The sequence below is a fragment of the Anabrus simplex genome, chromosome 1 (genome assembly GCF_040414725.1).
Source record: "Anabrus simplex isolate iqAnaSimp1 chromosome 1, ASM4041472v1, whole genome shotgun sequence".
Classification (NCBI taxonomy): domain Eukaryota; kingdom Metazoa; phylum Arthropoda; class Insecta; order Orthoptera; family Tettigoniidae; genus Anabrus; species Anabrus simplex.
The window spans coordinates 781,294,647-781,316,989 of NC_090265.1; the positions used below are offsets into that span (position 1 = coordinate 781,294,647).

Genomic DNA, 22,343 nt, shown 5'->3' on the forward strand with positions numbered 1-22,343 from the left:
ATTTGTTGTCCTTTATTTTTCTATTTGTGGTTGTACCTTATTTGTCACTAGATTATTTCAAGAGTGTTTGCTGTGTGCCTCTCTTTCCCCACAATGCCTTATGTTCCCATGACCTTGTTAGGGTTCCTTCCACGTTCTCACATCCTTCCGTAGTTGTAGTTTTGTAGACCTGTACTTATAAGTTATCGCAACTCGAACATGGCGTTAATTTTATTTTAATTCAGTGTAATTCTATTTTCATTATTTCCTTATTATTATTATGATGATGTACATGTTCTACTGCTACAGTAACTTTAATTGATGTTTGGAAATTATATTTATAGAATGTCTTAACTTTAGTATTATTATAGTATAGTTTGGTATACTATTCATGTATTTATCACTTGGGTTCCTTATTATAGGGTTTGTAGCTGTAGATAGATAGATAGATAGATAGATCATAGAAGACTATATATTTCAGGTGGTGTATCACAAGTTAAGATCCACCAAGAAGTACTGGTATAGAGAAGGAACTTTTAGAAATCACTAGGATTGTTTGGTTTCTGGGGACACATAAAAAATACAGGCTTGATTCAGAATGTGTTAAGAGGTAGTTTTAAATAACTACATACCACCTTGTGGTAGCTATTCTTGAGACTGGCTCTGCTTCCAAGGATCACTGTAATTTTCTATGACAAGAGATTTTGAACGCCTCATCTTCACAGAGAAAGTCTCTTCCTTCGCCTTGATAGATAGAACTTCAATGCGAGACACCACAAGGAAGTTTGGGTTCATGGGACTATACCCACGAATGACATCTACTTCATCCCCATCAGTTATCTGGAAAGAAAAAAAAAATCTGGTTTCTTAAGAAAAACAGTGCCTTTCAGTCAAATATAAAATCTCATCAGAAGGTTCAAAAGACTTGAACAAAATGCAACTGATGGAATTTAAATTTACATGAATAAGAGCAAAGAACTTTCTCTCTCTCAAATAAGTCTTTAAAGGGGAAAATATAGTGAAATGTCTAACTTTTATAATCTCAGTCAATTTCTACCAATTTTATTTCTGAAGTACGAGGGCAAGTCAATAAGTGTCTGCAATCAATTTTTATAATTCATTAGAAAATGCGTGCACACTTTTTATTGATATCATTTCTCTACATAGTCACCCTGCTTTTCAATGCAGTTGGTCCACCGTTTCAGAAGTTTTCTGATACCCTCGACAAAAAAAATGTTTGGTTCCTTCACGTGTTGATCGGAACTCAATCAGGCTCTTAGGGCATTTTTAAGTGGACCAAACAGATGGTAATCCAATGGGGAGAGATCGGGACTGTACTCAGGATGCTCCAACAACTCCAAACCATGTGTGACAACCTCCATTGGCCTTTGACATCATCAATGAGCCACTGTTGACACATCGCTAGACAAAGTGTCGTCGTTTACCCATCATTGAACCACTTACGTGCTTACAACAGCAGTATGAAAGCAGCCCACAAACTGTGCAATTTCAGTGATGACGGTATTACGGCACCAAGCCTTCAAAATTTGTCCTGTATCTGCTTTTCCCATTCTGATACCAGAGACTATAGGCCTGCCCTAAAATATATATCATGCTACCAGCATGACACGTATTGCTCTCCTCTTTCCAGGCATGTCAAATGTTCCCAGGTCGGGGTGGTCATAATGCAATGGCTCATCTGTGTAATTAGAGGTCTGCAAACAACCCAGTTTGTTCGTTTGCACTCATTCGAACTTCATACAGTTGACCTTGAGCATGTAGTCTGAGGTAAGGCGGCTGATGCGCTTATGGACAGTATCGACGAAGTTTCGACGAACAAACTTTAAAGGAGCAAGGAAAGGAGGGTGGATAACTATACAATGTTGGACAGCATGCAAATATGTTAATGAAATATGCATTGAAGTAATGTCATTACAAACTTACTATACACACCGTGAGATCAACTTGTTATATTAGTAGACGCGGAACATTAACTTGTACTGTCCTTCACATCATCACAATCATTCATCATTACTGTGTTCTCTGTTTTAGTACAGAATGAATCAAGAGAGTATCATTTACCACACCTTGGTTAAGCAAGTTCATTTCGTCACTAATTAAGGTCCCAGCTGAACAGAAATTTCTTTCACTTGCCAAATTGGAGGCTGGAATCGGCAATATTTTCTTCGCTAGCAGAGCAAGTACTGGATATTCTGTGCTGTTATTTCTTCACTATGCAAGGGGATCGTCATCAGACAGGTGATTTTTTAATAAATAAATTGTTGTAGTAAGAAAATCAGCAACATTTATTCATCTATAGCCAGCACCAACATTCACTCGTTTTTGATATAGATCTAGGAACTTAATCCTAAAACAACCATAAAGGGATGGAGATCTGTTGCACACATATTAACGCACTTCTGTGTAATGTTTTGATATCATATGATACTGTACTTGACAGACGCACTGTATTCAGCCACACTTTACACGTGTGTGCTTTCATATGTGAGGTAGTAGGTATACGTAAATATCAGTAAGGAAGCACAATATTTGCATGGCACATATCCTGCATGTTGACCATTCTCAATAAGAAATATTCCCACACTTTGCTCTTCATCCTTTTTTCAACCCTTTTAGTGCCAGGTGAAAATATAAAGGTCTAAAAGTGCCAGGCTGTTTTAATGGAAAATGTAGGCTTTCGTAAAAAAGAATGTAACTCGTCTGTTTTTTAAGATGTGAAAGCAAAACTTAATCAGGAGGTGCAAAACATAGTAATCTAGATTCAGGATAACTTTCAGATCATGATGAAATTTATTCCTCACATTATTAATTAATTCATTAAAATAATTTATTAAGGAAATAAAAAATGGAAAATTTGGTCATACCTGTTGCCGCACGCTTACAAATGGTGTAAAAACGAACACTGAAGGGCACACATGCATTTTGTTTGTTACAAAAATATCTGGTGGAGTGTCAAAAATCCAAACTTCTAAAATCTAGCATATTGAAAAATGCACGAACAATGGCAATCACACAAGTAAACACAATTAAATGATGACAGTGAAAATAAACAGCCGCATAGCTAATGATGGGCGAGTCAAGTGGTGACCTCTCGGACTTCGTGGACTGTGATTCCGATCTTGGTGATGAATCAAGTGCCGATTTCGCCTCAGACAATGAATTACCTGTGTGTAATGTGACTGTACATAACCAAGCAAGTGATAGTGTTGATGTTGATACTAAAGAAAGGAATGTTGACCAGGACAGTAGTCCTGCACAGGCTCCACAACATTTCCTGGACTCATAATTCTTTAAATTCCTCCTCTCTTACACAACTCTTCTTACACTTCGACGCCATGCACTTATGAGTCATGCGTAAACAAGTCAAGGAAATTTGATTATCGATAGACAGAAAACAAGGGAATGTTGTCAGAGCATAGTAGCTTTAACTCTCTGTAATGGTTGTGCCAAGATTATGTGCCATTTTCGGTCTAGGGGCTTCATCGTCATCCTCATCCTCAACATTTCTTCGCTCCAGCAAGCCGGATGCAGTTGTGTATGAGTCTCCTCCAGTTTGTCCTGTTCATATTTGTAGAAGCCTATCAAACAATAAAGAAACCAAGCATCTCATAGTGACACAAGCAAGTTTCGTTCATTTTTTTAAGGATCACTCACAGTGACTCTGGCTCTACGAGGGTTAATTTAGTCATCCATATTGTTCCCTTTCACGTTTTGCTTTCATTCGCAATGAATGTTGTAGTGACTGAAAGTGTGACTCAGTCAGACCGAATGAGGTGCATTCGTTCAGACTGTCGAGCACCAAGCGGTAGGACAGGTCTCGCTCACTGGCGGAGCAAGACTACCTTCGTTCGGCGACCATAAACAGGGAATACAGACCTTAAGTGTATATCCAAGTGAAGAGCAATGATCTCACTCCAGACTCTCAGACCGATTTTTGTGTGCTGCGATATTCATGACGTGCAAGTAACTAGAAGTGCAGGCAATGCTAAAAGCTTCGTAGCTGGTATATCACCAGTGGTTATGTTGTCCACTTAATTAATACAAATACATTTATTTACAATTTAAAATTGAAGAGTCCACTGCAAAAATGATGGATGTCATTTGGATGTCATTTCCCAGAAAATGAAAATATAAAAGCAGACTCATAATTCCAGTCATAGGTATTTTAATGGTTAACTATCAAACCCATCTCATTCATAAACTAATACTGAGTATATTAACAGGGTACACAATGAATCCAGTAAAAATGAACCTTACCTAGAGTGATATTTTTAGTATAAGTACAGAATGAAAAGCACAAAAACGCTGATGTCACATCTCATTGAAGAAGTAAGTATGTCCATTCGTCACACTTATCACATTTTTGCAAGTATATTAATGGTGTTAAATTAGTTGTTAAGTTTACAATAAATGAATTAGCTTTTATAAGGCTATGTTCTATTCTTGGACAATGATAATAAAATAAACACATGGTATAAAGTATTTTTGAACTCGGTTATGTGGCAGTGAGATGAAGAAATCTCTGGCTTTTGGACCACAGAATTGAGCTAAATGTAACAGGTCTCTGTATTTCTCCTGAGAAATTGGTTGCTGGTCGCTGTTCTTTATAAAGGAGACCTGGAAGGAGAAATTCGCCTGCTGCAACTTCTTGGGTCCTTGTGGGATGGACAGACCTTACGACACTTGATTCCCAGGCACCGTTGAAGGTAGATCTGTGCCGTACTAGGCGAGTGTGACCTGCTCAAACAGTATCTGTGCGGACAGGTCTTGAGGGAAAGGGACATTTCTTTTTGAGCATAAGCTGCAGAAAAGAGGTCCAGTTTCGCAGGAGTGCCTGGTCTACGTCGATAACTTGAAAAGGCGATGGTTTCACTCAGGTAGATTGAAACATGTGAATCCAGTCTTCTGGCAGTTCTGCGTATGATTTTGGGTTTATTAGGGCCATGTTACGATCACATTCGAGGTAAGAATGTCCCCGTATTGGGAAAGTGACTTTGATTGTTTCCAGTCTTTTTGCAACTGATTACTACATAATGTAAAATCCTGAACACTGTGTAGTTCTTATTCTGCCCCCCGTATGAGTCACAAACAGTTTCCAGGTGTTTAACCTTAGTATCAAGTTTTGTAAAAATGAAGTTATGGAGCATTGACACAACCTCATCAGAACCTTTCCCTCCTACAGTCTCTGGGTAGCAGTAGAAAAACGATTATGATGTTGATAAAAAATGGATGTTGAAGGGATACAATGACAACTGTCTCCTGTAATAAACACCATTAGTAGAGAAATTTGGCATGTGTAGGTTTTTCTGAAAATCCATCGTGATTGACTCATAATCTTCCTTATTCAAGCTTGATTTTCTCGCATCTTTTCCTTGCATAGAATGTGTTAGCTGTTAGTTTGTGAACATTCTGATCTATTTCGAGCTTTCGTAGTTGTGATTCCAAATCAGCCTTTTCTTCAGGATTCAAAGAACTCATCAATAACCTTTCTTCTACTGCCTTTTTATCAGCCAGATATTTGTCACAAGTGCTACAGGTATCACTACGAGGGTATCCAAATGATATATTAAATTTCTCATTAAATATCTTCCTATAAAATTCTTAAGATACTTCAGGTAAATTTTTGTCTTTGTACATTTCATACATCTTATGTATGTTCAAATCTTCTGGAAGGTAAATTTTGTTAGTTTTATCCTTGCTATAGTGACTAGGCTGTCCCTTGAAAAATACGATATGATCTTCTACAGATTGTACAACATGTGCAGATTTCTTATTGTGTTCGTGTATATATTTACCACACTTATCCTTTGGTTCCTGAGCATGACATTTGAATGATTGCAGCAAAGTTTGTAATCTCCTACCAGTTATACCATGTATTGCAATAAATGCCTTTGTACAGACGGGAACATCAACAACAGCAGAAGTATCACTATTTACAGGAGCTGCTCTTACCTTGTAAGAATACGACAAATAATGAAATTTCACATCATTTTCGTCTTTCCTGGGCCTGAGATTCTTAACTGGCTGAAATGTTATTAGTCCAAAAAGATAGACATTTTGTTCATCATAGGATGCCATTTCATTAAACTCTTTAATTATACGTTTTCTTTCCACTTCAGATACGGTTTTAAAGCACTTAAGTCTTCTACATTCACAGTCAGGCCCAGATTCATGTGAACATAACCTGATCTTCTTCATAACATCAGTCATTCTGCAATGCTTTAACCTCTTCTTTGTGTTGTTTTCACTCTTTGTCTCATACACCACAACAGGATCAGTTTCAGGATTATCACTCATGGTAATATTACATTTTGCACTTAACAAAATAATAAGCAAAACACATGAAATGTCCAGTATGCAGAAGAATGCGTCACAAACCAAATGACTTCATTATCAATAACAACACTGGAAAAAACACAATGAATCATGGGAACAAAATGATTACCATCATTCTTGCATTGTATACTAATGACATCCAGCATTCTTGCAGTGTATACCAAATTTTCTTTTCCTCATATCTCATGCACTATTCGCGGTTTTAACTTTGCCTTTTAACCCCATATTCTATGCCATATAAAGAATATAATGGCACCCTCAGCTCATTTTCGATGAAAAAGTGACATCCATCATTTTTGCAGTGGACTCTTCAATTGCAAAACCGTTACATACACTGGCAGAACAAAATATCAAACACTGTGAAATAAGGAAGAATATATACATTTTGGCAATATATTTGTTGAGCTAATATTTGATTAAGGGTACAAGACTACAGGTTAATATCCACCCGACAAAAGCCATTGCACTGGGCGAGTTGGCCGTGCGTGTAGAGGCGCGCGGCTGTGAGCTTGCATCCGGGAGATAGTAGGTTCGAATCCCACTATCGGCAGCCCTGAAAATGGTTTTCCGTGGTTTCCCATTTTCACACCAGGCAAATGCTGGAGCTGTACCTTAATTAAGGCCACGGCCGCTTCCTTCCAACTCCTAGGCCTTTCCTATCCCATCGTCGCCATAAGACCTATCTGTGTCGGTGCGACGTAAAGCCCCTAGCAAAAAAAAAAAAGAAGCCATTGCAAATGTGCCATGCTGGTCCATTAAAAACTGGTGTAATCGTCTGACTGTTGAATGGAGGCATAAAAACGTGCATGCATTGTGTCATACAGGTGCTGGATGTCAGCTTGTGGGGTGGAGTTCCATGTCTGCTGCACTTGGTTGGTCAGTACAGGGGCGGTTAATGCCGGTTTTGGATGACGCTGGAGTTGTCGTCCAATGATGTCCCATATGTGCTCGATTGGGGAGAGATCGGGAGATCGAGCAGGCCAAGGCAACATATCAGCATTCTGTAGAGCAAGTTGTGTTACAACAGCGCCATGGGGGCGTGCATTATCCTGTTGGAAAACACCCCCCGGGAATGCTGTTCCTGAATGGCAGCACAACAGGTCGAATCACCAGATGGACGTACACATCTTCAGTCAGGGTGCGTGGGATAACCATGAAAATGCTTGCACCGTCATAGGAAATTGGTCCCCAGACCAGAACTCGTGGTGTAGGTCCAGTGTGTCAATGCTGCAGACAGGTGGAATACAGGCGCTCACCTGGCCTACTTCTAACCAACACACGGCCATCACTGGCACCAAGGCAGAACCGGCTTTCATCGGACAACACAACGGACCTCCACTCCATCCTCCAATGAGCTCTCGCTTGACACCACTGAAGTCGCAGAGGGCGGTCATTTGGCGTAAGTGGAATGGACGCCGCAGGGCATCTGGCTCGGAGCTGTCCTTCAAGTAACTGATTTTGAACAGTTCGTTGCGTCACTGTGGCACCAACTGCCACTTGAATTGCTGCTGCAGACGCAGTCTGCTGCGCCACAGATATACGCCGAATGCGGTGGTCCTCCCTCTCAGTGGTGCCATGGGGACGTAAAGAGCCTGGTCTTAATGCGAGCATACCTTATTGTAATATATAAGTAATAATAATAACAATGTAAACGTTTCCACCTTTTCAATACTAAAATATATTCACAAAATTATAAATTACATGGTACTAGTTTCGACCCATCTAGGGGTCATCATTAGCCGTATTGGAGCAAAGATTACTTTTGGCGAAATCCTAAGAAAATATTATTTTAAAGAATAACAAGTGAAATGAGATGTTATTATGGTAATAGTTAATAATACAAGGAATATACATACTAAGAGGTTTTTAACAAAGAATAAAGTATAAATGGGGTGTTGTAAAAATTATAATCATGGAAATCAGTAAGTTCTTGTATTCCATAATCAAAAAAGACCCCACCCAAAAAATTCAAAAACTACTTAAACAAACTCTTAAAAACACTTCATTTTTATTTACCAAACAGGAAAAATCCAAACTCATACATATGAACCAAGGACTCCCCACTGCTAAAGCTCTTCCCAAAATTCACAAAACCGGAATTCCTATCCGGCCAATTGTCAACTATAGACCGAGCCCGTTATACAAAATATCACAATTCATCCAATGTTTCTTAAGAAAAAATTATCAATTCTTATCCAAAAAATCTATTAAAAACACATCTGAGCTAGTAGAAAAACTAAACAAGTTCAATTTGCAACCGGATCACTCCATCCACTCTTTCAATATTGTAAACATGTACCCAAGCATACAAGTATCAAAATTAATTCCGATAATTATAAACAATTTAAACAAAAAAAGCCACTTAAGCAAACTAGAGATACAAGACTTTATCACAATATTAAAACTTATCATCGACAATAACTTCTTCACTTTTGACAATGTCACATATCAACAAAATGGTTTGGCAATGGGGTCACCGGCCTCAGGTATCTTAGCAGAAATATACCTGGACTTCCTCGAATACACCAAAATTGACAACGAATTCGAAAACACTTTTGGGCCAGATATGTCGACGATGTCTTTGTAATCATGAATGAGAAATCAATTAACGCACCCACCACCCTCTTAAGACTCAACAATATTGATCCTCATATCAAATTCACACTAGAATCCGAATCAAATAAAAAAAAATCAACTTTCTAGATTTAACCATCACTAGAAACTCAGATTCTTTCAGTTATAAAATTTTCAGAAAACCCACTCAAACAGCCTCCACCATTCGCCAAGATTCAGTGCACCCCCAGTCCCACAAATGAGCCACATACAACAGCCTAGTTCACCGAGCCTTCAGCATACCTATGTCCAATAAAGATCTAAAAAACGAACTCAACACAATCCGCGGAATCGCAAAATTCAACGACTTCAGCAATCATTTTATAGAAAGGATAATCAATAAACACAAACATCGCCCAAAAACTACCCTCAAAAAAGAAATAACCAAACCTCTAACATTTTCCACCTTCACGTTCAACAATGATATCTACAAGTTAACCAACATCTTTAAGAAACAAGGCGTTAAAATAGCCTTCAAAACCAACAATAAGAACATGAACGTTTTATACAATACTTCACACATCAACAAGACCAGCAGTTTTTTAAAATCAGGAGTTTATAGGGTCAAATGTACCACCTGTAAAAAAACCTACATCGGGCAAACCGGAAGAAACTTCATTATCAGATACCACGAGCACACTAACGCAATAAAATACAACAGGTTTTCAGCCATCGGCCAACACATGCAAGATTATAACCATAATTTCACCAATATTGAACAAGAGATGGACATCCTCGTATTAGCAAACAAGGGCCCTTTACTCAACATAATGGAAACTTACTACATACACCTAGACCAATACTTTAATGCCAGTCACACAATCTCAATGAAATCTCAGAGAAACCCAACATACTCTTCGATCTATTTATCACTTTCCTCAGAAACAATAATGCAGCCAACCTAAACTCAACCCTAAATTTAATCAAAGGTACTTTTCCAAGACAATTACACTTTCTCACGCACCCTTCAGCCCCACCTTAAGCCCTCTTCCTAAGCCATATATAATTTTATTATGTCATTTCAATACAAGAACTTACTGATTTCCATGATTATAATTTTTACAACACCCCATTTATACTTTATTCTTTGTTAAAAACCTCTTAGTATGTATATTCCTTGTATTATTAACTATTACCATAATAACATCTCATTTCACTTGTTATTCTTTAAAATAACATTTTCTTAGGATTTCGCCAAAAGTAATCGTTGCTCCAATACGGCTGATGATGACCCCTAGATGGGTCGAAACTAGTACCGTGTAATTTATAATTTTGTGAATATATTTTAGTATTGAAAAGGTGGAAACGTTTACGTTGTTATTATTATTACTTATATATTATTCTCAGTTCAATACGGACCAAAAACATGAAATTCATAACCATTAATACCTTATTGTGACCACTGCTGCCAGCATGCATGCACAGTGGAGATATTCCTGCCAAGTCGTTCTGCAATAGCACAGAAGGAAAATCCAACTTCACGTAGCCCTATTATACGGCCTTGTTCAACCACAGTGAGTTGTTGATACTGGCCTCTCCGTCGTCATACACGCATTCTTAATCCACTCACAGTCACGCCGTCCAATCTGACATGTAACTAACGCTCTTGCACAATACAACCCTTATTTAAAGCAAACCTGATGTGCAATGTCATGAGGCCGCTGCTAGCACCACACTAATACGATTTACGGGAGATTTGAATCAACGTCATCTTTCAGATGTATAAACACCTCTACCAACATTCATTAATCTAGCACAACCTCTTCTTGGTGTTAGGATTTAAAAAAATTTGCGCCAGTATAATTAGGACATGTTTCGGGCACCTTGGGCCATCTTCAGCTATAGTATATTAGAAAATACAAGAAAATGCAAGAATTATGATGTAACATTCTGACTGTTTGGGTATTTTTTTTTTTTTTTTTTTTTTGCTATTTGCTTTACGTTGCACCGACGCAGATATGCCTTATGGCGACGATGGGATAGGAAAGGTCTAGGAATGGAAGGAAGCGGCCGTGGCCTGAATTAAGGTACATCCCCTGCATTTGCCTGGTGTGAAAATAGGAAACCACGGAAAACCATCTTCAGGGCTGCCGACAGTGGGGTTCAAACCCACTATCTCCCGATTACTGGATACTGGCCGCACTTAAGCGGCTGCAGCTATCGAGCTCGGTAGGGTAATATGTAAGTTTCATCCTTTTAAAAATCAAACAAGTGCAATGGAACCTCGATATCTCGCATCACCTCTGGAGCTAAATTTTATTTCAAGTTATCGAAATTTCAAGATATAGAGAATGCCATTTTTGAACACGTACAGCACATATTGAATCATATATATCTACGGCCTTATAAAGAATATTTTTAATAGTATTTAAAAATATGCAAACAAACTCTATTTTATGGCATCAATTTAATTATAACAATCAATCAATCAATCAATCAATCAATCAATCAATCAATCAATCAATCAATCAATCAATCAATACTGATCTGCATTTGGGGCAGTGCCCAGGTGGCAGATTCCCTATCTGCTGTCTTCCTAGCCTTTTCTGAAATGATTTCAAAGAAACTGGAAATTTATTGAACATCTCCCTTGGTAAGTTATTCCAATCCCTAACTCCCCTTCCTATAAACGAATACTGTATTTGCTCACGTATTAGACCTCTTTTTTCCCCAATTTTACAGCCAAAAAAAAGTAAATATCAATATGCAATAACCTCAAACTTTGTGTAGTGAACACGACTTCCATGCTATGAAGAGCTATAAATTGTACATGTAAACATTGTATACTGTTCTTTAACAAACTTATGAATATATTTGAGTGATACTGGCTATTTTCATTGGAGGACAATATTTCCAAATGTAAAAAGCCAATAAATGGGGAAAAAGACTTTTAGGCCTACATATATATATATATATAATTTTGTGTGGCTATTTCTAGCTGAGTGCAACCCTTGCAAGGCAGACACTCAAATGAGGGTGGGCAGCATCTGCCATGTTTAGGTGACTGCGTGTCATTGTGGTGGAGGATAGTGTTATGTGTGGTGTGTGAGTTGCAGGGATGTCGGGGACAGTACAAACACCCAGCCCCCGGGCCACTGGAATTAACCAATGAAGGTTAAAATCCCCGACCCGGCCGGGAATCGAACCCGGGACCCTCTGAACCGAAGGCCAGTACGCTGACCATTCAGCCAACGAGTCGGACTTAGGCCTACATATAAAGTAAATATAATCCGTTTTAGTCACTCATATCACGTCATTAATTTCGTCTCATTAATTCCTCTGATGAGGTTGCCGTCAGGAAGGCCACATGGTCGTAAAAACTCGCTACAAAGATTCGTCCCACTTCATACTCGACCCCGTAGAGAAAAGGGATAATGCAGTAGACCTACCACACAGTAAACCTAATCACTGTTTTCATTTTAATTGTCTTGCACCACTAACTTCCCTCCTCCCAGTGTGTTGTCATTCCAAGTGACGCCATCTTCACTGCCATCTGACCATCTCACCATTCGGCAGCCATGCACTGCAATTGAGACCGAGAGCATTCGAGGTCCTGTCTTTTTGAACCTTTTAAAAATACTTTTGTTCCCGACTATAGAGTCCAAACTGTGTTAAGCTACTCCCAAATGGTTTTTGGAGATGGTCTCTGATATTCCCAGCTGGTGTAAGTGTAGCGGAAGCCACTCATTCTGAATAAAGCCGTGTTCTTGAAAGCGTGCCAAACCACCAGCTGATAACTAGCGTATGTTGCAAGTAGTATTTCCAAATGTAATACATAGTGACTGGAAGCATTCTTTTGATAACTGCGGCTGTTGAAAGCCAGACCCTTATTTTTAAGTATATATCATGCTTCTTCTCTACATTTATCACATCAGGATTTACGTAAACAGCTGTAAATGACATATGTTAGGTATACAATATTAAATAGAAGGGAGGATCCACCTTTTCAATACTCTGTTATTAAGTTGAACCAAATAGAAGTTACAACCTCTTCATTTGGGACCGGTTTCAACACATTTGGAGTGTCATTATCAGCCAATTAGCAAGGCAGAGCAAAAATTAAATCATAAAGTTCTAAAAACACAAAACACAATGATCACAGTCAAAAAGAGTACGTAGAATAATTAACACTATTTCGTGTCGAAGCAATTCCAGTTGATGTTCATAACACAATGATCACAGTCAAAAGAGTAAAATGAACAATTCCAGTTGAAGTTCATAAGCAGGTTTTGTATAATTTTGTTATGCTGCAATCACATATGAAAACGTTGTATTAAAGGTCAATAACGAGTTAAAGGACTCGTTCCAAGATGAAAACTTGAAGGACAACTCGTTATGAAATTGAACTTGTGATATGCAGTGATGTACAGTTGTTGCAAGGCAAGGTCTTGTAGGCATTTGTTTTTTCGGATGAGAAGTGGAAAGCGATTTAATTGAAGTCTAAGGAATACAGTGTAGGACTTAATTTCAACAATTCAAAGCAGATATATAAATCTTAAAAAGAAATTTGAATCATTAAACAAGAATAAAACCAAATAAAAAATATTTTAAAAAATAGGAAGAAAATTAAGAGAATTGCAATGTGAGGCTCAACTTGAACAGCTTGCTGTAATGATTGATAAATGTATGGAAGACGATAAATAGAGAAAAGGATAGGGAATAATGAGTGCTCATTAGAGGGTGGGAGGGAAAAAAAAAAGTGGGAAGGGGGGGGGGAGAATATCTAAGGAGGATCATGGGGGCATTATGGAAGGAACAAGTAGCATGAGAGGGTATTGTGTAAATTGTGAAAGACTGATCACTTACTTGTTGACTTGAGATTAGTTAAAATGGAGATGAGAAAATCGAAAAGGGCATTAGGCTTTTCAGAAATATCATTCAGGTTAATGTTTGGATTGAAAAACTGGTCATGGTGTATAAAACAGTTTTCAGTGATGTCTAGGAGAGGGCCTTTATTTAGAGTGCTGAGGATTTCGATATCCTGGTCTATTGTTGTGAAAATATGTTTTGTGTCATGTATATGTTGCTACACTGCCAAAAATCTGTTGTATTTTATTGCATTAACGTGTTCAAAGTATCTAATTTTGAAGTTATGACCAGTTTGACCTATGTAAGAAGAGCTACAGTTGTTGCATCTAAAACGGTATACACCTGATTTAGAAAAGACACTGGTTTTATTTAAGGAGTTGGAGTGTTTGAAGGTTTCTATTATTAGTTTGAAAAGAAATCATGGTGTTGTGTTTTTTGAAGACATTAGCAATACTGTAGGTATTTATATTGAATGTGAATGTGGAGTAAGCAACTGATTTAGGATTACAGAGGTGCCAACTATTACTGATTGTCCGTAATGATTACGAATTTCACTTTGCGATTACGGCATTGCGGTCGAAGGGGAAATTATTACAGAAAAGCAATACACGATAAAAATTTCTACGGAAAAAAGGAAAGAAGTAAACAATGTTCAATCCCTTAGAGCATTACTGCTCAACCCTCCTTGTTTCAATGTTTGTAAGTTGGCAACTAAACATTTTTGGCAGTTATTTGGTCGTCAAGTCCTTTTGTTTCCCGCGAGCGTTGTGAAATCACGGCCAGCTACATAGATATATGCTGCTCTCTTAGCTAGCATGACGCGGAAATGACGAATCAAATTGGCCATTAGGTAGGCTCTACTCCTTGCTTTGCTGTTCTCCAGTGCGCGCATTCGACTCTCTGTCTTTTGTGTGCGTAGAACGAGTGGTACATTTAGCGCATTACAATTCTAATTATCCTAGTCGTTGATTCAAAAAGAAGTGATTAGTTTTGTAAAATGAAGTGGAGCAATTGTCAATGTTACAGAAATATTGAGACGGTTACACAAAAGAATGGCCACGCCTACTTGCTTCACGTGTTAGTGAAAACCACGTGTTCTGCAGTGTGTGTTCGTGTGATTTCTCTGCGGCTCATGGTGGACGAGATCATTGCAGAAGACATATAGAATCCAAGAAACGTCACAGATATGGTGAATCAAAATTAGGAAATCAGTCTGTTTCATCGTTCTTCGCAATAAGTAATGAAACTGCGGTAACAAATGCCGAATTGCTGTTCACATCATTTCTTTTGGAGCATAATATTCCGTTATCAGTTTCAGACCACGCCGGAAATTTGTTTATATCAATGTTCCCTGACTAAAATATCTCAGAAATATGGTTGTGCGAGAACTAAAACCTCTGCTTTAGTTCAAAACACGGCATCTGAGGCAAAAAAGGAAATAAGCGAACTTTTGCAAATAACGCCTTTTTCTTTGGCTACTGATGGTAGTACGGATTCAAATGCAGTTAAACTTTATCCTACAACTGCCTTTCTTTAATGCTCAGAGAGGCCAAATATCTACACTTTTATTGTCATTGTTAGAGAGTACCGACAATACAGGTGAGGGAATTTTGTTATTAATAGTGAATTGTCTTCTTTAGCCATTCCATGGGTAAATGGCATTTCTTTTCCATCTGACAATGCATGCACAATGATAGGGGCAAATAAAGGTGTTGCCAAATTTGTGAAGGACAGGCATTCTTCTCTTTATGTCCTGGATTGTTCATGTCATCTCATACACATCTATGCACAAAAACCAGCAGCCCAATTACCAGTCAATGTAGAGAACTTTTTGGTTCAGTTATATTACTATCTTGATAAGAGTTTTAAAAGGCAAAACACGTTGAAAGTTTATCAGGCTGTTTGTGGCACAAAGGGTCACAAAATTTTGAAATATGTCAGTACCTGTTGGCTCTCACTTCTTCAGTCTACTGAAAGAGTTCTTGAGCAGTGGGAAGCTTTGGCACCCATGTCTTGTAGTGAGACCCACCATAAAAATGAGAGCACCAAGCAGTTTGAAACTGTGAAATCTTTCATATAAGACCCACACACTAAACTGTTTTGCTACTTTCTTCAGAGTACACTTCCTGTCTTTAACTCAGTGAATATATTTCTGCCAACAAGATGCTCCAGCCATACACCTTCTTAGGAGGAAACTTACAGGTCTTTTAACTGACTTTTAACTGGTTAGATTTGTTCACCCATATTCTATTCAATCAGAATCTACCTCCCTTTTGAGTGTTGAATTCAAGAGGAGGAAATACCAGAAAGCCAATGAGGACTTGGTGATTGGAGCAAAAGCTAGGGCATACTTGAAAGATAATGACTGTGATGAAGAGATGTTTTATAATTCTGTAAGAGAGTTTTATATGGCAGCTTGCAGTTACGTTATCAGGAAATTTCCCCTTGATGATGAATTTCTTCATCATGCTGAAGTTGTAGACATCTCTCTCAGAATGAAGGTTTCTTATTCATCTCTTGAATATTTTGTTCGAAGATTCCCAACTTCGGTCAAGGAAAGTAAACATGACAAACTTGAAGAGGAATTTGCAGTTTACCAGTGTGATAGTTTCCCTGAATATATTGTGTGTATATATATATATATATATATATATATATATATTGTACATAGACATACCATTGATGTGAACTGCACATTGCAAAGCTTAAAAATGAAAGTGGACAAATTAAGTATAAAATCTTAAGTAATGTTGTATTTGCAGTACTAAGTGTACCTCATAGTAACTCTCCCACAGAAAGAGTTTTCAGTGTTGTTAGGAAAAATCAGACAGAATTCATGCCTACATTAAGTACATCTACACTGAAATCACAATATGATTCTGAAGACGAAAATGTCATCTAAGGGAGAAGTATGCTTCAAGAAACCCTCCACTGAAAAGCAGCTGCTGGGCACGAAACAAGCTACAAAGAATTTTTTATCGCAGAACTAAAAGGTAATGAGCAAATTTTTTTGTGTAATATGATGTACTTTAGAATAGATAGCTGTAGGATAGGGTAAACGGGGTGCTTTGGATTTGACTCGTAAACGTTTTGACGGGGGGGGGGGGGGGGGGGGGCAGTGATGGGGGGGCTGAGTTCAAAATGCGATTACTGATAACCCACTTCAAAGGTTGGCACCTCTGGGATTATCTTTTAAGAGTGTTATATTAGGATTGTGTTTAAATTTGTTAATAATTCGTTCAATAAAATATCTATTACAACCAATAAATTTGGCGATGGAGCAGATGATATTTAGTTCTTTACTTAAGTTATCCTTTGATAGCAGAATTTTGAAAGCACGGTTAACCATACTGTTGTACAATGTGCATTTATGTGTCTGTGGATGACAAGAGTCTTGTTTTATGGTATTAGCTGTATGCGTGGGTTTTCTATAAATCATGTATGTTATTAATATTGTTATATCTAGAAAATTAATTGATTTTTTCTGATTCTGTTTCAAGAGTGAATTTAATATGCAGATCAATTTTATTGAGGTTATTTAGAATAGATCCTGCATTACAAACTTTATCATCTAGGATCACAAATGTGTCATCTACCATTGCCTACGAGATATACAAGGCCGGGACATAGCTACTAATTTCATGGTTTGGCCGTTAGATGTCAGGTTTCTGTTCTGTTCTTGGCGGACTTTAACATTGTGATGTATGGAGTAATTGTGATGTTGTGTCGATTTTATGCAATTTATTGTGCATATTGTTTCTGTTGGTGATTGTCCGTGAGGTTGAAAAGGATGGTGCACTGTTGTGTACCTCTCTATACTTCGGATACTGCTAAAAAGCAAGAAAATGTGACATTCCATAATTTTCCTTCGGAGTGCAGTTTAAGAGAGAAATGCAGGCAAGCTATTTCGAGGCACGAGTATGTAGATTGCATTTTAATACATCAGATTTCAGTGTAAGCATGCCAATCAAGCAAATTCTCTCCAACAAATTTCCTTCTGTTTCTAGTGTATATCCTGTTCACAACAGAAAAGTGTCAAACGCAGGAAGGCTCCAGCTCCAAGAAATGACGTATTGCCATCAAAATTTAGTAAAATTTCTGATTCAGATAACGATGAACATACCATATCTTCAGCATATAACTGATATACGTCACCGACAAACAAAAAAAAGAAGTACCTACAAGTCTTGTTTCTATGCCAAGGAAAGGCTACAAGTATCTATGTTAAATCTAAATATATATCGATGAGATTTCAAATGCCAGATTACGGAAAACAGTCTTTATATTGAGAAGTAGGATACGGTAATTACATCAGAAAAATTATTTAAGGTATCTGAACTTGACCAAAATGTCAACCGAACTCAAAATAATGGTACAAATGATCATTTAGGAGCTTTATTCCTGATAGAACAAACTGAATCTTATGGGAAGAAAAAGTGAAATACGGAGTAACGAAGCTAAAAATTTGCGTCCTCTGACACAGGAAAGCACCTACCGGCTACAGATTTGAGATCATTGTACTGCCAAACTGTACCACATGAGAAGATGCTAAAAATTATATAGGATTTTCTAATGGTGAAACGGGCGTAACATCGCTCTCCAATCTTGTCAATCTTATGTTAATTTTAAGGACACTTCATCTAAAGCATTACTTTGTCAATTTTATATATTTTTCATCTAAACAGTGTTATGTGGCTGAAGATGTTGATAATATACGAAACATGTACCACTTTTGACCATTAAAAGTTGCCTTAAGCAATCATTGTATCGACTAGGTGGAAAATAAATAAATACTTAATTGTGAATCTATTGAAGTGCGATACGGACCATGAAGCTGATTTTATGTAATTCAATACGAATGTCGCAACAGCAGATGTGTGGAGGAAAAGGTAGGATAGCTGATAATTTATAAGATGGTGATTAAACATAAATTATTTATGACCACAATCTTGATCAGTTTATCGGATACAATCAGGCAGAATTGGAGAAAATGGGAAGAAGTGACAAACTTGCTAATAGACTTCTCTGCTTCTTTCATGAATTACTTATTTTGTTTAAGCAAAGTGTAAGAAATACATTGTAGAAAGTAAGTCATACAACTGCTCTTGGTCTATTTTTTATCTCACATCTGTTTGGTGCCTTCTGAAATTGCTAGTTTTAATGAATTTTTATAGGTTCTTGTACAGGAACGTGCTGTAATGAGCGGGCCAGACAGCTCAGTAAAGAGAACTCTAGCGGCGCTTGTTGGAAGTATCTCGAGTCTAGTGTGCTGTATTTCCCGGCCTTATGTATCTCGCAGGCAACGCATCTACATTCCTGGCCCAAAATAATACGTGTTTAAAGTCATCGTTATCAATGAAATTATGTTCTTAAAAATTTGCATATTAAAATCATTCTTGAAACAGAATCAAACAAATCAATTAATTTTATAGATATAACAATAAGCAGATTACCTTCCTCGTTATCATATATGATTTTTAGAAAACTCACCCATACAGCCAATACCATAAAACAAGACTCTTTTCATCCACAGACACATAAACGCACCTCGTACAATAGTATGGTTAACCGTGCTTTCAAAATTCCGCTATCAAAGGATAACTTAAACTGACCTGCATGGTTACATCATTGGAGTCTTTCCCAGTACTGTTGTATAAATTATCAAAATAGGATTTCACGATCTTCCTTATTTCTGTCTCTTCCCTAACTATGTTACCATCTGGTTCCTCTATTGCTGTTATGCAGTAGTTGTCCGTTATAGCGAGAGTTCATAACGGGCGAAAAATTTACTCGCTATAACGTATTGTCGTTATATCCGATTTTTGTAAAAATTCGAGAAAACTCCCATGCACATTAAATTCAGTATGAAATGGCAATCAGTTTGTTCAAAATTTGAGTTTTCGCGGATATCCACACTGTGGCTTACTTGTTTGTTGTTTCTCGAAATCCGATACTACGTGAAAGTGTGTGTTTAATTTCATTCTGAAAAAATATATATTATCGTATTTCTACGAATCCATTTCCTTCAAAAAATTTAATCAGGCTTAAAAGTGCTTTGTAAAATCACATGAGTGTCTTTCTTATACAGTACCCATTTTTAGACTGTAGACGCCGAACACTGGCTTTAGTTATGCCGTATTTTTTGTGGCTGTACAATTATGCTTTATTTCAGTGGTTTTAATAACCATTAACTTAAAATTGGCATCATAATATTGAAGGGAACTCGCAAAAAATTTGCCGGCAATACACATTCCACGCGTCTCTACAATACGACGATACATCAGGAAAATATTCTTGCTTACTATAAAACTGTTACTTTCACTTAGCGTGCCGCTACAGGCACGTCTTGCTTGCCAGATTCGGCCAACTTCAGCGGCTTGCGATGTATAGGTCTTAATCGCGGACTTTGGAAGTCAACGAACGAGTTTATTGCGCCGCGGTATGGCAATTCCGCCCATGCATTTTTGTGCACATACCTCACAATTTCATCTTCGACTTCTTTAAAGCATCCTTGTTGCGGGCCACTGAATGCATTATTTGTGCAGTACGCATTTTTAAGCTAATTTTGCCTTTATGGTAACGCCGAATATTGGCTTTAGTTAGGCCTGTGGCGTATTTTCTTGCCGCTGCACAATTATTATACATTTCCGAGTGTTTAATAGCCATTAACTTAAAATTGGCATCATAACATCGACGAGAACCCGTTGAAAATTTGCCGGCAATACCTGTTCCACCTATCTTTACAATACGACGATCCATCACGAAAATATTCCTGCTGTCTATAAAACAGCGTCAGAAGTACCGCAGACGCGTTATAACTCTGCTACTGAGTAGCCGTGGCCTTTCTACGAATTCGAAGGCTCGCATGTTTTGATGCCATTCTGCAGATTTGAGAAACATTTTTGTAGAGGATAATAGAATGTCATTCTCTCTTCACTATTTTCCGAGATCCAGTGACGTTACACATAGGCACTATACGACCGGTCGCCGCGGCTAGCGATGTAGGCCTATGATAAAGAGGCGGTCGTTTATTGTCAACGAGTTTTGTATGTGCGGGTGCGGAGGTGAAAAAAACAGCGTGGTCACTGCGGTAGTTGCCAGTGGTGTTCATTACTATCAGGCCGCGAATGCAAAACGACTCTTGATTTTTCACATGGGATTCTGAGAAAAAAAAAGTCGTCTTGGATTCGGAGAAGTACGGTATCACTCCAGAGGCTTCTGTGGCAAACATTTCAGCTTTCTTTTTCAAATGGCATCACCTAACCTAACCGTATATGTATCATGAAAACCTATTTGAAACGCATGTAGAGAAAAGATAACCTCCTCGCTAAAACTGACATGGGAATAGCTTTCCGAAATTTAACTAGACGCGAAAAAATATATACCATCCTCTGAAATCAGTGATGTACCCTGCCATATCTTGAGGTGTATCACTTTCTTACTTAATTTCAGTACACGGTACGGTATACCATTAAGAGATTGTTTACTTCAGCCTTTATTTTTAGCGAGTAACAACTGCTACCGGCCACGTTATTTACGCATTTATTACGAAAACGTCTCATCCTCTTTCATTTCGAATTTTCTTTTGAGAACAGCAGTCGACGGGTATTACTAATCGACTCCAATATCACCTTCGAATGTTGGCGAGAGAGTTCGCAAATGCACACAGCGCGAAAACTATACCGTACCGAAGATGATCGATCGCATTTTGTGGCAAACGTTTCAGTTTTGTTATTCAAATAGCGTCTCATACCCTAACTTCTCTGTACTATATGTATGATGAAAACAAACTTCAAGCGGAAGTAGAGAAATGATAACCTTCTCGCTATAAATTTACATGATAAATAGCCTTTCCGTGATTTAACGGACGCGAGAAAATATAAACTAACCTCGTAATCGTTGACGCACTCTGCCATATCTTGAGGTGTAGGCCTATCACATTCTTACTTAATTGCGGTATTTAGCATTAAAATTAAGCGATCGTTTATTCAGCGTTTATCTTTAACGAATTAACAACGGTTATCGGACACGTAATTTCCGCAATAATTACGAAAACATGTTCTCCTCTTTCATTTTCCTCGCGGAAGAGCAGTCGACGAGTATTACTAATCGACTCCGACATTGCCTTCGAATGTCGACGAGAGAGCTCTCTGGTGGGCACAGCGAGAAAACGATACAGTACTGTACCATTACGTTACATTAGCGGCCGTCAATATAATGGATACAGTGGACAAAGATGGCGGACAATAACTTCAGGTGCAAGTACACAGAGTAGTGATCGAATAAATCGATATCGCCCGGCCGCAAGGGAAAAGAATTTCAAGAGTTAAATAATGACGGACGAAAAAAAAAATTGAAAGAGAACGATTCTTGACTACTTTGTGACTGATGAAAGCTACAAGTTCAAGGGAAGCTGCACGGCTTATAATAAGATTATTAAAAGATCAACTCAACGTCACATACGGAAATATTGATATATTAACGGAATAGAAGACTCTATCTGCAAGAATACAATACGGAAAAGGAGTATATTTGAAAGAAATATTCGTCACTGTGAGATCTGAAGTCAGAATCGGGGAAAGAAA

The 22,343-nt window shown here is 37.9% G+C and overlaps 1 protein-coding gene across 7 annotated transcripts in view; it reads right to left on the bottom strand.

The window, feature by feature from the left end:
- The window catches only part of LOC136873410 (mitochondrial transcription rescue factor 1), a 155,657-nt gene that overhangs the window by 67,036 nt on the left and 66,278 nt on the right, over positions 1 to 22,343 (bottom strand). For 4 of the 7 annotated variants that reach the window (XR_011017554.1, XM_067146699.2, XM_068225218.1 and 1 more), the window contains exon 4: positions 612 to 819. Coding sequence is in view for 5 of the 7 variants with exons in the window: in XM_067146699.2 (XP_067002800.2) it covers positions 625 to 819 (195 nt within the window). In the remaining 2 variants the exon portion in view is untranslated. The remainder of the gene's footprint in view (positions 1 to 611; positions 820 to 22,343) is intronic. The other 3 variants (XR_011017555.1, XM_067146700.2, XM_068225220.1) reach the window with 1 other exon arrangement.